The sequence below is a fragment of the Necator americanus genome, chromosome IV (assembly GCF_031761385.1).
Source record: "Necator americanus strain Aroian chromosome IV, whole genome shotgun sequence".
In the NCBI taxonomy this organism is placed as follows: Eukaryota; Metazoa; Nematoda; class Chromadorea; order Rhabditida; family Ancylostomatidae; genus Necator; species Necator americanus.
Window position 1 is genome coordinate 14,818,175 of NC_087374.1, and position 14,674 is coordinate 14,832,848.

Below are 14,674 nucleotides of genomic sequence, written 5' to 3' on the forward strand. Positions count from 1 at the left end.
AGTCGAAATTACACATTTTTTCAAGAGGTTTCCTCAGGTTTCACAAGACCAAGATCCAGTGAGGATTGTGCTAGACGATTTTACGGAATTAAAACCATCTATTTTGGAATTAGGGAAAAGTACGTGCATTCGTTTCGTGTTGCGACAAACGACTTGTTCCAAACACGGAACGCGATCACCTACATGTCGCGTCGTTGGAAGTATATATTGTGCCTTAAGGGCTTGTTGTGAAGACCTAAAGTAATAACCCGTTGCAAAAAATTCCAGCATGATTTATTTCTGGGAATTCTAGGAACATTTTATGGTTATACTCACGTCGCAAAATTGATCAACTAATTTCACGAAAAAGAAGAAGGGGTACGGTTTTTTCTTGCCCAGGTTGAAGTAAGAGTCGGAACGATTGGTTTTGTTTTCCCGCAATTTTTGACTCTTCTCACGTCTTCTCAATAATTAATCTAACAACTTGACTCTTATAAGATTATCTCTTCTTTTCAAAGTTCTCTTCACCTTTGCTCAATCATATCCTCCTACTATCTCCCATTTCCATTTCATATAAAATACAGGGATTGTGACGTCCAAGTGTTCGTCGCGGTATACATACGTAAATGTGTCCAAGTTTTAATTCATATTTTATGATGCGGTTATCTGGTTCGTTTCTTTCCGTGTACTAAATGAAAGTAGTACATTATGTACTGTGTATAGGTTATGTTTCCGACTGTATGTATATGCACTGTCAGGTTTCTTCTTTTTCTCATTTTGTCAACGTTTCCCATGTTTTGAACCTCATACCGAATAGCCCTTTCCACACACACAGCGCCTATTTTTTTCCCTTCTATTTTACTGATCATCCTAAATATCAGTTCAGATTGTATGGTAATTTACGTTCTTTTTTTGTTATGTGAAGGATCTGAAATATATGAACGATTTTCCCGAGAATAAAGGATTTTCACGATCTCTGTTTTCTCGAACTCGGAAATGATACTTCTTTTTTGTTTTTACCTGAAGAAATTACCTAAGAGTACTTTCTGAGTCTTTCTGTGGACAAAATACCCCTCACTTTACACACTTTCATCACGAAACAACAAAAATGCAGGATACATCACTTAAGTCTATTTTAGAACGCGTTATATGCAGTTTCTTCTTTTCTAATAATCGCTAACAACTGTGGCCATTTGCTAAGCAGAACTGAAAACCGTTACAGTCTACCAAGTCTTATTAATTAATAATAATAAATACTAATATTAATATTCAACATTAATATTAATGAAATGGAAACATGAGACTAAGAAGGAGCGCCGATTATTTGGATATAACAAAAGCATTAGGGAAGAAAATTTGCTGATAACATTTGGTAACATTTCATGAAGCAAATGACATAGAGGACGAACCGTTGTTTTGGAGGTAGTGTCAGTAGCCCGTTGATTGTTCGCGGGGGCTAACTACCACATGGCGGCCTAGCCCCTCCGAGCCTTGCGGGCTAGTGCCCGAAAACAGAAGAGGTTAAACAAAATATCTGCGAAAAAGTTGATGAAGGTGTTAGGGTAAGTGGTTGCAAGGTGGATAAGATGATAAACACGGGTGCATCAAGAAAACGTAGAAAGAGGAGAAAACAAAGGCAAAAAGAGATAGACGTGTAGCTGCGGAGACGACGTGAAAAAAGTGAGATGAATTTCGTAACCTGTGGGGGCATAGGTAACCCAACCACGGTAGGAATGGTCCTAGATGGAGGAAGTGGATTGGAGCGCAAAAACCTAGGGGCAAGTAAGTGATGGCTGTACAGTCAACGAAAGGGTATGGGCATGCAGAAAGGGATGCGGAAGATAGCGGAACGAAGCGGCAAGGTGCGGAAAGGTGCGCATAAGAGGTGATGCAATAAGGTGAAAATGAAAGAAAGAGTGGTGAACGTGGAAATAAGTGGTAAGTGTGGACGTAAGTGGTAAAATGTGGAAACAGAATAAATAGCCGAAATAATGAAGTGGTGTAGAAGGTGGAGTTAAATAGACTGTGAAAATGGAAAATGCACAAAAAAGACATCAAACTAAAGGGGTAAAAAGCATCAAATGAGAAAACAAAAGACATTAAATGCTGAAAGCAAGTAGGTAATTAATTGTACCCGTTTGTCTGCTCGTGGTGGTTGAAATTGAGTAGACTGCTGCTGCTGGCGACTCTTCTTCTTGTGTGGATCTTCTGGGCAGAAATTCACAATAGGTGTAAATGATTGGTCAATCTCTGCAACTCATAATTTGACGGATGTAGTGTTGGTGCTGTGTAGATAATGCGGCTAAGTAGTCCTTTTACTGGACACCTCAAACGGTATAAAGAGACACTCACGCTTTGAACACAAGAGTGTTCAAAGTAGAGTGCAAAGCAAAGCAGAGCAAGAGCTGGTGATGACTTAGTCACAACTAGCTAAGGTGAACTGCTGTGGATAAATGGTAATATCGGTTATGGCTGTATCCATTCTGAGTCACGCTCATGATCACAAAGAAACAGATGGTAGTTTAGTTTCTATCACGTGGTAAACGAATGCTATTACGACTATCACGATGAAAATCATCACCATAGTGCCTAAACCTAATACGTGGAACAGACGTATAGTAACGGAAAATGGAGAGATGGATACGCTGGTAGCGGCAATGTCTGGAGATGATGAGCAGTTGCGGTAAGTGGTGGATGATTTGGAATATGGTGGATCGTGGTTAAGTGGAGGACAGTGACTATCGTCAGCTTTTCATGTTCTTGAATAAACACATAAAAACCAGCAAGAAACTCATGCATTTTCCAAATTACTAAATTAGTGTACCTGACCGATGTTCATCCTGTTAACTTCCAATTGAGTCTCTCGTGGAAATTTGCTGAGAATGGGCTTCTTGAGCGGTAGCGATGTTGACGTGTCTTCGAAGTGGTTGAGCTGCGGGATACAAGGTTGGATGGCACAACGTATCATCAGGCAAGCAATTCTATTGCGGAGCTGTACATGGGCGGTATCTGCAGCGGCTGATTGGGATGAGCTTCTGGATATATGCAGTGGAATTATGGTAGGGTTCCTGATAGATGTGGCATCCATGGACTCATCCATTGTGATGGTAGGATTGTGGTATGATGTGGTGGATGTGGTTATAGTGGTGCAAATCATATCCGCAAGTTCGGTTTCCTTGCAGGTAAGATCATCAAGAGCCAAGATGGTAACGGTAGCTGTTGGTTCCATTTCGCCACCTTTTGTGGTCGCGCCAATAGATGTCAAAGGCGTCCATAAGCTCCGTGGCGTTGGGTTGATTCTCGATGAAGCTTATGGCATGTTCATAGCGCTGCTGGAAGGTCTCCAATATTTCAATGAAGACCTTGTCGTTCCTCATATCCTCGATTTGACGCTGGAGTGTTGCTATCTGCACTGCTGAGTGGGCATCCGAACGGAGGATAGATGGGTGGTTGCTGTTCGCCGAGTTGACCAGCCGCGTCAGGTTGTCAATCGCAGTCATGCCTTACAACCACAGAGAGTAGACATGACATCCGGTAGAGTGATAGCACCTGAAAATGTCGCATATAATACGATGCTGCCATGTAATGTTTGCGATGTGTGGTATACGAACAACGTGGTGTTGTGGTTGGGACGTGTGACAACACGGACGCGTGGAATCGGCGACAGGGAAAAGGAACCCTGTCCACGGGCACAGAAGGGCTCATAGTGGCTGATGCCACAACAAAAAATACCCACCCAACAAACGAGGGGATGAGGGTGTAGGTTCACGAATACAAGGACCATAGGTACATCATCGGTCCGGGCGCATGCGGATATGCGGTGTGAGGGCCATAGGCTAGTGGTGTGCGACTTCTGATCCAAGGTTCCTACCGGGACCGACTACGCCTTCCCTCCTACAAGCTGAAGTAAGCGCAAGGCGCTTAAGGAGCCTACATTTCAAAATGTGTGTCGGCAGGAGTGCCAGAGCAACTACCCCGAGATTATACCCCCAATTCTATGGGAAGCCCTGGTTCAATCCTCTACATGTGGAATGCAATAGCCCCAGTCGTGACCCTCGCACATGAACCTTTGCGCCCGTAAAGCTACCCCCATGCTCGAGTGCAGTGTCGGCCCAATGACGATGGGAGCCATGGCAAGACATGGGTAAGCATGGGGCAACGAAAGCACTTGTATCGCCCATCGCACGACAACGGGCTCGGTTAGACCGATACAGCATTCCAGGTCGGGCTAGACACCACATGGCAGCCTACCTCCTCCGAACCTTGCTGACTCGCGCCCAGGGCCCACTTCCCTGATTCCTCCTGCGGGGACCTCGGGGCCGCTCCCTGCTCCCACCCCCAACTTATGGTCTGTGGATATATTGAGGTACCAGTGGTTATACATGCGGATTTATCCGTGCGTCGACAATACATGGCAAAGGATAAATACACGACATAAAAGGGTAGATCGATGGTGGGCCTGTTAATTGCTCAATAGTTGTGGTTCTCGTCGATTAGGTGGATAGTGGATGCAGTTTCCGGCTCAGGAGGAGCCAGCCAGGGATAGTGGATTTAGCTAGTTACAAGCGGTGAATAGTGGTGGTAGATGGTAGAATGCGGATAAGGGTAGTGGTGTGTGGCAATCTATCGAATACGCGAATATAAAAGAACGACACAAAAAATGGACAGAAAAAAGGGCACTGGACCCCGAGTACTCGGAGCCAACCCTTATATAGTGCGGTTGGCACGGGAACGCTACCGTAGTACATTGCCGAAGGCAATTTTTCCCGGGCGCAGCCTGACAAAGGGTGCCGGCTGGCTAAAAAAAGTTGTGCTGGGCACAATGTAGTTTTATCGATAACCAACGTATGCTAGCAGACACGGCTATGTACGTCTCCACTCGCAAATGTGGCACGTTTTTAGGTGTTTTAATAAGGAATGATATCGCCAAGAAAAGAAAGAAGAATGGTTCTCATTTGGTTCTCTGCCCTGTTTTGGAGATCTGAACATCGCCACTTGCTGCTTTTAGACTGCTATTTATTAAAATGAATAGACCGAAGAGAATTCTAGAAGAGCAAGCATTGCAGCTACAGTAGTTTAAAAATTGAGGATGTTCATTGGCTCCGTCCTCTGCAAAACTGAAGAAGGATCAGGTTGTTGTGACTTAAGAAATTTGCTAGTGAAGAACAGGTCCTGGTTGTCATCAATTTCGTGGCACCAGAAGTATTTTAAAAATTGAGGATGTTCGGCTGAAATTGATCAGGTTGTTGTGACTTAAGAAATTTGCTAGTGAAGAACAGGTCCTGGTTGTCATCAATTTCGTGGCACCAGAAGTATCCTTTGAGACGGTATTACAGGGTTTGTATTTTCCCTTCTTTCCTATCAAGGAATATGCATGCGAATTAGATGTGATGATGGGATGCGAGAGCTGAAAAGAACCTGGAACTACTATATGTGTTGAGTAAGTTCCAAGTTCGACCTTCTTTGAATCTTGGCATCGTAGAGTTTGATTGTGTACTACTTCCTTGAGCAGAACCAAGATTGTTATTGATCTTTATTCTGGCTAACGTTTCGGCGTCGTCGCCTTCTTCGGAGCCTGGAAAAATCAAAGACACGTGTAATCTACTCTCTCAAACGCCTCATCATCCCACAAGATATGATTTAGCAAACAGATTATTTAAAAACAACGTCAGAAAAGCAGACCAGCGCTCACCTTGATAGCCACGAAATCGTGATGTTAGCGGACCACCAGCTGTGAGAGTTGTACCGCTAGTATTAACTAGTAACGATGCCCCCCCTCTGACCCCGTAGGTCAGAGGGGGGGGGCATCGTTACTAGTTAATAAAACCCGCAAAGGTCCTGATATGGCGCCAGCTCGTTGGTCACAGCGATGCATTCTTCTTTACGATTCATTATAGGACTTTTGGCCGTGATATAAAACGCTTCCAATGTTTTTTTGCGCTAGAACGTCTGATTCGCGTGCTAAGATTGTGACAGCTATCTTGAAAGGGGTGTTGTCATGACACTGTCTGCGATGAGCACCTAAAGGGGATGATGTTTTTAATTTTACGAGCCCGTTTAGGTGCTCCTTGACGCGGATAAAGAGTGATCTTCCTGTTTCGCCAATGTACTCAGCTCCACATAGCTGACAGGTGATTAGATAGATAACCCCCGATACCACGCAATCACCCTGCCTCCCGTTCGGACAAACGATGCAATTAAGTGTCTCACAAAGTCTGTCATATGCGCGATTCCGGACTAGCTGCTGCTTCAGGTTTACAGGTGGTATGTCCACTACTCTGACTGAGTCTTGCAGACCCGCCTGTCGTAAGTTTGCTCGCACTGCATTGCTCATGTCATCCGAAAGAAAAGGAAGGCAGAAAGGGATCTTTGTTGTTTGTTCTACCCTGTGGCACCGCCGCTCAGTTGCATGGCTCCGATTTGAATGAGAGACCTTTGCTGGGTACCCATTGGACTCAGCAATGCGGTTTGCCATGTTTATGGAGGCAATGCGCCCTTGAGCCTCAGATGAAACCGTTGCCGCTGTCTTAAACATATTTTCAATAACTGACTTTTTAGTTCTTCAGGGGTGCGCCGATTGGTAGTGAATTAGAATGTTTTTACAACTTGGTTTTCGATACCATTTTGTTTTCCAATTTCCCCTACACAAATTAACCTGGACATTGAGAAACGGCAGCCAGTTGTCTTTAGATTTTTCCCTCGTGAACTTCATGCACTGGGATTGTTTATTTAAGAGATCGAAGCAAGTGTCCATTTCAACTTGTGTTGGACATACAATGCAACAATCATCTATGTATCGGCAGTACGATAGAGGTTTGCGTTCCAGTAGGGGTTTTTCCACTTTAGACATGAAAGCAACGGCTAATGTAGGCGCAAGTCTTTGTCCCATGGCCAAGACTCTAATCTGCCTATAGTATTGCCCAGACCAGCGAAATACTTAACATCTCAAGCATTCGCTCAGCAGCATCATTATTTGCTGTATCGCAAAACCATACATGTTAAGAGTCGCCTGGTGTTCGAGAAGCAGCTCTGATGTTGCTTGTAGTGTAGCATCGATGGAGACGTTGGTGTAGAGCGAAGTGACATCGAAGGATTCGACGACACAATCTCCATCAAGGTGCGCTTTGCGGAGGTGCTCTATGAACATTTTTGTGTTCGAGAGATGAGCTGGAACGTACTGGAGTAGCTGGCTGAGAATATATGTGTTGAAGCTAGAAATGAATCTACTTCGTATTTGCCACTTATATTCATAGCCTATCAATGTTTAAAAGATATAGTCGTGTCAAAATAATCTGAGGTTCGACGCACCTGCGTTCGAAGTGACGCAGTTTCTAGCAACTCGGACTATGGAGATGAGTGGACTTAGCGAAAGTTCCACCAACGTCAAAGCTTACGTTGGGATTTTTCAACAGAGGGGCCGTAAGAGGATTGCGAAGAGGAAGTTGTAAGGGGAGTGAGAAGAGGAGGAAAGAAATGAAAATAGCGAAAAGGAATTAAGGAAAGGGTATTCGCTGTTAAAAGTCCATTAAGATGTGTAAAATTTTGTTCTGATAATCGAATATGTACTTGATGAGAGTCTCAGTGATCCCAATCAGCAGTGTTGGCGATCTGAACATCGCCGTATGGCGCATGGGTTTGTGGCGCCTGTTTTATTGGAAGTTTTGGGATCAATCTCTGATAGATGTGAGATTTTTGTGTTTACCGTTAAAGAATCCAATGAGATCATTTTTTTAAAGAATGAGCTTTCATATCACTCGAAAAGCAGTTCAGATGCCATTGCTACACAATACAAGACATTTACTGCTGGAGAAAGAAATAAAACCGGTGCAAATTAAGATCCTCAAATCTCTGAATAAGTTCACTCACAGTCAATTTCGTGCAGTACAAGTTTGCTGTAGATTGTTTTCCCTTGTTATTATTTTGTTGTAGAGACAGATCTTGTTCATAAGAAAAAAATCTGGTGTTTAAACTTTTCTTGTTTTTTGTTCTGAATCCTTACAAAGGAAAACTCTAGATTTCTCCCCAAATTTTTCAATTTTTTTAACTAGCTTTTGGGAGAACTAGAGCACATATAGAGATACAAATTTACACATAGGGGTCTTCTCTGGTGCTCCCTCAAAATATGGAAGCGGAACCGTCCCACCGCGGTAAAAAAGAAATTTCGGCTTTTCGGTTTCGCGTCACAATGTGTTTGACTTCGAATAAGCTCCAATACTTCAGCTTTGGCGTTATGGCGAATTTTATTTTATTATTTTTTATTTTCGTTTTATTTTTTTCCAGGCGAGTTTTTTTTTATTTGTATTGAAGAAGATTTTTCCTAATAGTACTCAGTTTTATTCTTTTTTTACATTTCTTTTCGTTCTCTCAAGGGTTAGTTGTAAAAATAGTTCAGAAATTTGCTAAAATTCCAATTTTTTCTCACCTTCAAAAAAAAAAAGAAAACCAAAGGATCTTTAGAAGGTGGCAGTATTTTACATAGCAAACCTATTTCCAGAAAGCCCACCTCTACTTGTCTTTTTAAGTTTTTCTGGCAACAAGTTATAAATTTTACTTCAACGTGGCGAAATCCGACCAGACCAGCAGTTATTTCCAATCACAGTCACGGTTAATCGCTAGAACCACCTTCAAAACCAGAGTAAGCGCTGTAAATATAGCTATCTGAAGAAGAAAAATTGACCGGCATTGTGCTTTTCTCAGAAGTTTCTCCTACATTTAGCAAAAATCAACACTTTGTAAGATTTTTTGCTTAGATCGAAGTACTGTACTCGTCTGTGATCACAATCACAGAGTAAAATTGTGTGTTTGCTGCAGAAGACATGTGAAATATATTTCTTTAAAGCGTGTCTTGTACAGTTCTACCGTCGCGCAATTTTCGCAGCAATTTAATTTTTCATTCCCAGGGTCCCACCTCGACCACTGCCGCTAGCTTCACCGCGCCGCTTAGAGCGTAGCCGTGCACGCAGCTGCACCGAGCATCAGATCATTTTGACGCGACTGCACGCAAAGATGCTCACAACGGTGTGTTTGAATGTTTCTAACGGAATTGTGATTGTAACTTACATTGAGTATTATGGACTCCAGAAGGTCTTCAGCCATATTTACGGCAATTTGTCATTGGCTTTCACGCCATAGCTCAACAGTATTGAACAACACTCAACACTCAAGAATAAAGAAAATGGGTCCAGGAACCTCAGCGGAATATCATTCACTAATTAACCCTCAATTCCTTCTCACACACGATTCATTTCAATTCCTTCGACAACTTCATCGAAGCACAGTGACTGGGCTTTTCGTATAATCCAAGACACGAACATTAATAAGAAATCGATAACTCATACACTTTACGGGTGCAGTGGCTGAAAAATTGTTCAATTTCCGAGAAAGAATTGCTCATAACCGCATCCTGATCACGAAAATAAGCTATGTGCCTCTGTGACGTCAAGTCAAGATTGTGTAAGGGATATATTTTTGATCTGCGGCGAAAACAAAGCTGCTCGAGAAACATTCTATTGCGGCTGCATAACGAGTTCTTCCCTTCTCCCGACAGTACTTATTTCCTACTTTTTGCAGCTTACAAACAGCATACCACAAGTTTGAGGATGTTAGTATTTCTCCATGTACACGTAACCATAGCGGTGTAGTTCACGAAAATGAGACCGATCATGTTCAGTTCTTCCCAGCTATCGGGAAAAAGCGCTAATTAAAATGGTCCTGTCCCACTAGACCTCCCTACGAGTCGTCTAACAACGTACCATGTCGGAGAGCAGACACATGCACCACATTTGTAAACTAGCGAACAGTGAGCTGCTTATGCTGTATCTCCGGCTCGTAGTCAGAAGTATGCCTGCTTTCGCAGACGTGGCACGTTATTAGGTAACTCGTAGGTGGATTCGGTGCTATAAGGGCATGGTTTTTCAGTAAGATCAAAACCACAGATACATGGGAAACAATACGTTCTCGTTGATGAACATCAGTCATAAAGTTATGGAAGACGTGGATAGTACATTGAGATGAGCGAAATCCATCCTATTCTAGTCCATCCTCGATGACTTATCCCGATCCACCTTCCATTTTAACAGTTTCTAGAGGAGCATGGCACCACTGTGGTGAAACTGAAAAAATTACTTTAAATGAAAATTATTCTTCCACTAGTCTATGAAGAAAAATTCAGTGTATTCTATAAGAAATAACACACTTTTTGAAACCCATCCATTGAAAATCTTGGGAGCAGCAACGGCGGGTTCATCGTACACTCTCGCACATGTAAAGACGAAAAAGAACTTAAACACAAGTTCATTAATTCATTCATCCAATCAGTCAATTACTTTCATCGCGGAATAGATATAATTTACGGACAAGTGTGAGGCAAAAAAGGAAGGATCAAAACTTACCTGCTGTCTAAAAATTTCTATGCAGATCACAGCAAGGATAGCTTGAACAAGAGGAAAAAGTAGAACGAACCACGGCAGCGCATCCAGAGCAGCTGCTATTAGGTGATGTATGAAAGTGGAGTCTGAATTAGAGACGCATAAATCTTAGGACTTTTTAGGTACATAATCATCATCAAGATCATATTCATAGTTGTTTCGTGAGAAAAATGTAAATTGTCTACAAGAATTGGACCCTCACAAGGTTCCTGCAGTCATTCGTATTTATTTATCCTATCAAATTTTTGATTTGTATGTGAACAATGTGGAGCGGACGATACTACTCCACTTATAGTACCTGACCCAAATTTTTTTCCGATGGCGCACTTCAGATTTCGATCTCGCTGATCGCAAATAGAACACTCATTTCATGGAAGAAGGTGTCAGAAAGCCAAACTCACAAGAAAATTAAATGTACTTAGCATTTTATTGTGGTAACAGAACAATGACGGATTAACACGGACACCATCGCGTAACGGTTTCCTAAAAGTTGAGAGCAACCTCGTCTTCCTTCCCTAAAAGGAACTCTTGCAAGTCTTGCAAGTAATCGGTGGAGCGTTTTTTATTCCGTGCTTCCTCCAAGAAATCATCTTGAGCTCCTGTCGATGTGATTCTATAGTATGAGTGTCGTTTGTCGAAAAACGAAATTCAAGTGGTGATTCACACATCGGTGTCGGTAATTAGAGGGCAGCGACAGCGAGCGAGACAATGTCATGGTGCACGACCCAGCTGTCAAAAATATGTTGCAGACCTGAAGTAGCATACGATTTTCCTCAAAAGCGTAGAGCAGAATCCCTTTGCTTCATAATCACTGGAGAGGAACGGTCAGAATTTACTTCAACTCCACCAAACGTGCTTTCCTTTACTAGCGAGTAAAAAAGTCCTCATTAATTTTAACGCTTCCTTCAACACCTCTAATACGAATCCGATTTTGTCGGTAGTGCATCGAGGAAATGTTCCTCTTGCTGCAAATTTCAAGTTGCTGTCAAGTGTTGCTGAAAACCAACCTGAAGTGCTGGAACCACCGAACAATCAAAGTGTAGCCGGTGTCGAGCTCAGAGGCGAGATCGAGATCATGTTCCCCATAATCATTAAGCCAGGAATAAGCCGATTCAAAAAAAAAAAACTCATTTGGAACAATTTTGTCGTCGAGAAACAAGCGTTTCTTATAACCGATAGTCGCTTTGTTAGCTCAAGGCGGTCTACGGCGGCTTTGTCGTCGATGACACACCCACTTTTTCCCGGAGCAATTCTCATTAATGTCAGTCTTTCCCATTAGTGTCATCGCGTTATGGCAACGTGGACAACCAGGAGGGGCTAGCATAAGTTCTATATTCAAGATCATTCTCACGATAATCATAAATGTGCGACAAGTTTTAACATCAATTTCCAGCACCTACAGCAGTTCTCCCATTAAATGAATGTTCTATTCGTTATCAGCAGGTAGAAAACCCTGAAAGACCCTCATCGGGATAAAGTCTGATGGGGCAGTGGAATTGTGGAGTATCCGTGCACAGCAGAGGCGCATTCCAGGGGACCTCACAGGAACCGTGCCGTTTCTCACGCTTTTTAAAAAGATAATTAGGAGAAATTGAGCGGAGTCAATCCCACGTTCATAGTTTACACCCGGCAGTCTTTGTTTTTGTCATTACGTAGATTTCATGATCTGCTGCCTTTAAGTCGAACTTTAGCGATAGCCCAACCATCTTTCCGGTGAGTTGAAAGGTTTACTACGAAACAGACTTTGGGATCCATCTATGCTGAAATGCTCAACATATTCACGTCATTCAAGCAGGCAAGTCTGTTAAAAATTTCATTCTGAAAAATCAATGTGACCAATGTGACAGACCAACCTCCTTCACCATCGAGGAGGCCGCTCTCCTTAAGCCATTCATAGAGTAACTCCATTGCGAATTTCAGGAATGTCACACCGAAAGAAGGACCATGCATGATAGCGGGAATGAGAGCATAAGGGAACAGCAACCACATATCAACAAAATTGCGTAGAGTGCGCTGTAAAGATATTTTGCATGGTGTAACTTGCTTCAGAACAGAACTCTTCAACCTTTTGTGACTTCTTCGAAATAACGGTGAGATAACAAAGACAGCTACCGAAAAGACAAAATATGAAGTATACAGCAGTCATATGTAGTGCAGAATAACACATAAGTGAAGATGTTCAGGAAGTCAATTGGGGAGTAGAACCACCCAACTTCCATCCGCTGTACAAAATATAGGGTTATATCACTTAGAAATCTTGTGAATCAAAGAATATTTTTAAAAAAAACAATACTAAGAAAAAAAGTACTTTTCCGACTTCTAAAGATAGATAGGAAGCTCCTGATTTTTTTTTTTTGAAAAAAAACAGTAGGACACTACTTTCTGTAACCGAGAAATATAGGTATTTCGTTCATAAGAGAAAGAAAAACCTCAGAATAAGGAACCTTGTTTTCATTAATAACACTAGTGTTCCAAGGTAATAAGAGTAGCAGACCTGTGCAAAGAAACAGAATAAAACTGTTGTATCAAGAACTGGTAGGATAAGAATAAAAAATATTATGTGGAAAATACAGTTGTTGACTATGCGAGGGATGCAGGTGGTTACCATCATTTCGATATAAACAAATGTCATTCCTGAATGAAATTCTGTTCGCGTATTAATTCATTTCCTCTAATAAACAAGTCATATTAATGAAAGCTCCTCTTCAAGTAAATCAAAAAGAAACATTGATTTTGTGTTCCTATCACCATCTTTTACCTCTTCGCTGTAGCTGTGTTTGCACTCACCACATGGAAAGATTGACCTCGAAAAACTCTCGACCTGTCTGGCATCCTCTTTCCACTCCGGGATCAGAATATAGTTCGGCCATGGGGCCTTTTCCGCAAGTGCACTGTATGAAGTCTTAATAGAAATATTTTTCTCTATAATTTTCATTATGACGTACTTTTAAATGTTTATTATTCAGAAGTAGAAAACGACTTTGTAGGCATAGTGTCCTCTGTGTTATATGCAGATAATTTCATAGTAGGCTTTTGAAGGTCTCTTTTTCAGCTGCATGCTCCTTATTTTCCGTAAACGTCTCTAGAAGTAAGTAATGCACCTCTTCTATTTCCCTGTTTCTCGCTGATACAGTGTAATATCACCAGGCATCACCCCAATCAATCTGAGGTGGTACGGATTTCAGGTGGGGTATTCGTATACGGACTCGTAGATTATGGAGAGGGGTGATTCCGTCCAATTCTTCCTAATTGCCGTAAAAAACGGCCCGGAAAATACGGCTGCGGGCGTTCTGGCGCACTATTTTCTACAAGGAGTTCGATTGGAGCACGCCAGCCTTGCGCACGCGCCGCATCTTCCGAGCCGTTTTTTACGGCAATTAGGAAGAAATGGACGGAATTGCCCCTCTCTCCATAATCTACTATCCTGTATACGAATACTCCACCTGAAATCCGTACCACCTCAGATTTTTGCTGTGATGCGTTTAACTGAAACACACGCACAGTCGATCCTTTTTTTTTTTTTGAACTCGAGGGGTTTAGAAATCGAACCATACTTAAGGTGTTCGTAGATTTGGCTGGATCGTAATGTTTGCGATGTTTGCAACAATGGGTAGGTTCATGACCTTTTGGATGAATTTAAAAGATAAAATGCGCCGATCAATTCGTATGAGGATACGTCTACGAGTTCGACTTCAACCGAGAATAGTCTAAGGATCTATGAAGGCGTGCACAACCTATACAATAATCTACGAGGGCGAGCCGATGTGTCAAGTCAGTGTTTTATCCTCTCATACAAGACTGCTATCAATTTACTGACTAGGGAGACCATTAGTTGGCACTGAGGCGGTCTTCAGCCATCGATCGTGCAATCACAGCCGAACCTCCTGTGAACAGCGCTACACCCGGCTCTTGTGCATCCCCGTAGGGATTTATGAGCTTCAAACGCTGTTGTAAGTGGAAGACTTACAAATTAGAAGTGCATGCATGATTAGGTTTTTGCTTCGTTTGGGAGTAAGCCTTAGCCATGCATAAGCCCACAATAACTGTTACCAAATGTTCCCAAACCAACATACTAAATGCAAGACCTACCAAATGCACGATTCCCCACCACGAACAGTTGATCACGTGCCATCTTATTATTGTTCGGTTCAAAGACACAGATCACTACACCGTATCCAGTCTTGTCCGGATCCACAGGATCATCGATTTCTGCAAAGTCGTACTGTATTTTAATAGCGCTTTTCAAAGAAATCAGCATCTGTAGTCAA

At 42.3% G+C, this 14,674-nt stretch overlaps 3 protein-coding genes across 6 annotated transcripts; 1 reads left to right on the forward strand and 2 right to left on the reverse strand.

Annotated features, from left to right (window-relative positions):
* Positions 1-2,861: 2,861 nt before the first annotated feature.
* RB195_001302 (uncharacterized protein) lies at positions 2,862-3,398 on the forward strand (the record flags this gene model as incomplete). Its single annotated transcript, XM_064198019.1, has 1 exon — positions 2,862-3,398. The coding sequence occupies one exon, from the start codon at positions 2,862-2,864 to the stop codon at positions 3,396-3,398; it is 537 nt and encodes a 178-aa protein (XP_064053900.1).
* A 77-nt stretch (positions 3,399-3,475) lies between these two features.
* RB195_001303 (uncharacterized protein) lies at positions 3,476-7,126 on the reverse strand (the record flags this gene model as incomplete). Its single annotated transcript, XM_064198020.1, has 4 exons — positions 3,476-3,528; positions 5,438-5,554; positions 5,672-5,727; positions 6,975-7,126. 4 exons carry the CDS (start codon positions 7,124-7,126, stop codon positions 3,476-3,478), a joined length of 378 nt encoding a protein of 125 aa, XP_064053901.1.
* A 2,903-nt stretch (positions 7,127-10,029) lies between these two features.
* On the reverse strand, positions 10,030-14,664 carry RB195_001304 (uncharacterized protein; the record flags this gene model as incomplete). 4 transcript variants are annotated; one of them, XM_064198024.1, is made up of 6 exons in its annotated part: positions 10,030-10,091; positions 10,175-10,259; positions 10,371-10,492; positions 12,260-12,419; positions 13,228-13,328; positions 14,496-14,664. In XM_064198024.1, the coding sequence occupies 6 exons, from the start codon at positions 14,662-14,664 to the stop codon at positions 10,030-10,032; spliced, it is 699 nt and encodes a 232-aa protein (XP_064053902.1). The 4 variants fall into 4 exon arrangements, with proteins under 4 accessions (XP_064053902.1, XP_064053903.1, XP_064053904.1 ...); XM_064198021.1 differs by lacking the exons at positions 13,228-13,328; positions 14,496-14,664 and adding an exon at positions 12,472-12,573; XM_064198023.1 differs by lacking the exons at positions 13,228-13,328; positions 14,496-14,664 and adding an exon at positions 12,472-12,552.
* Between the last annotated feature and the right edge of the window lie 10 nt (positions 14,665-14,674).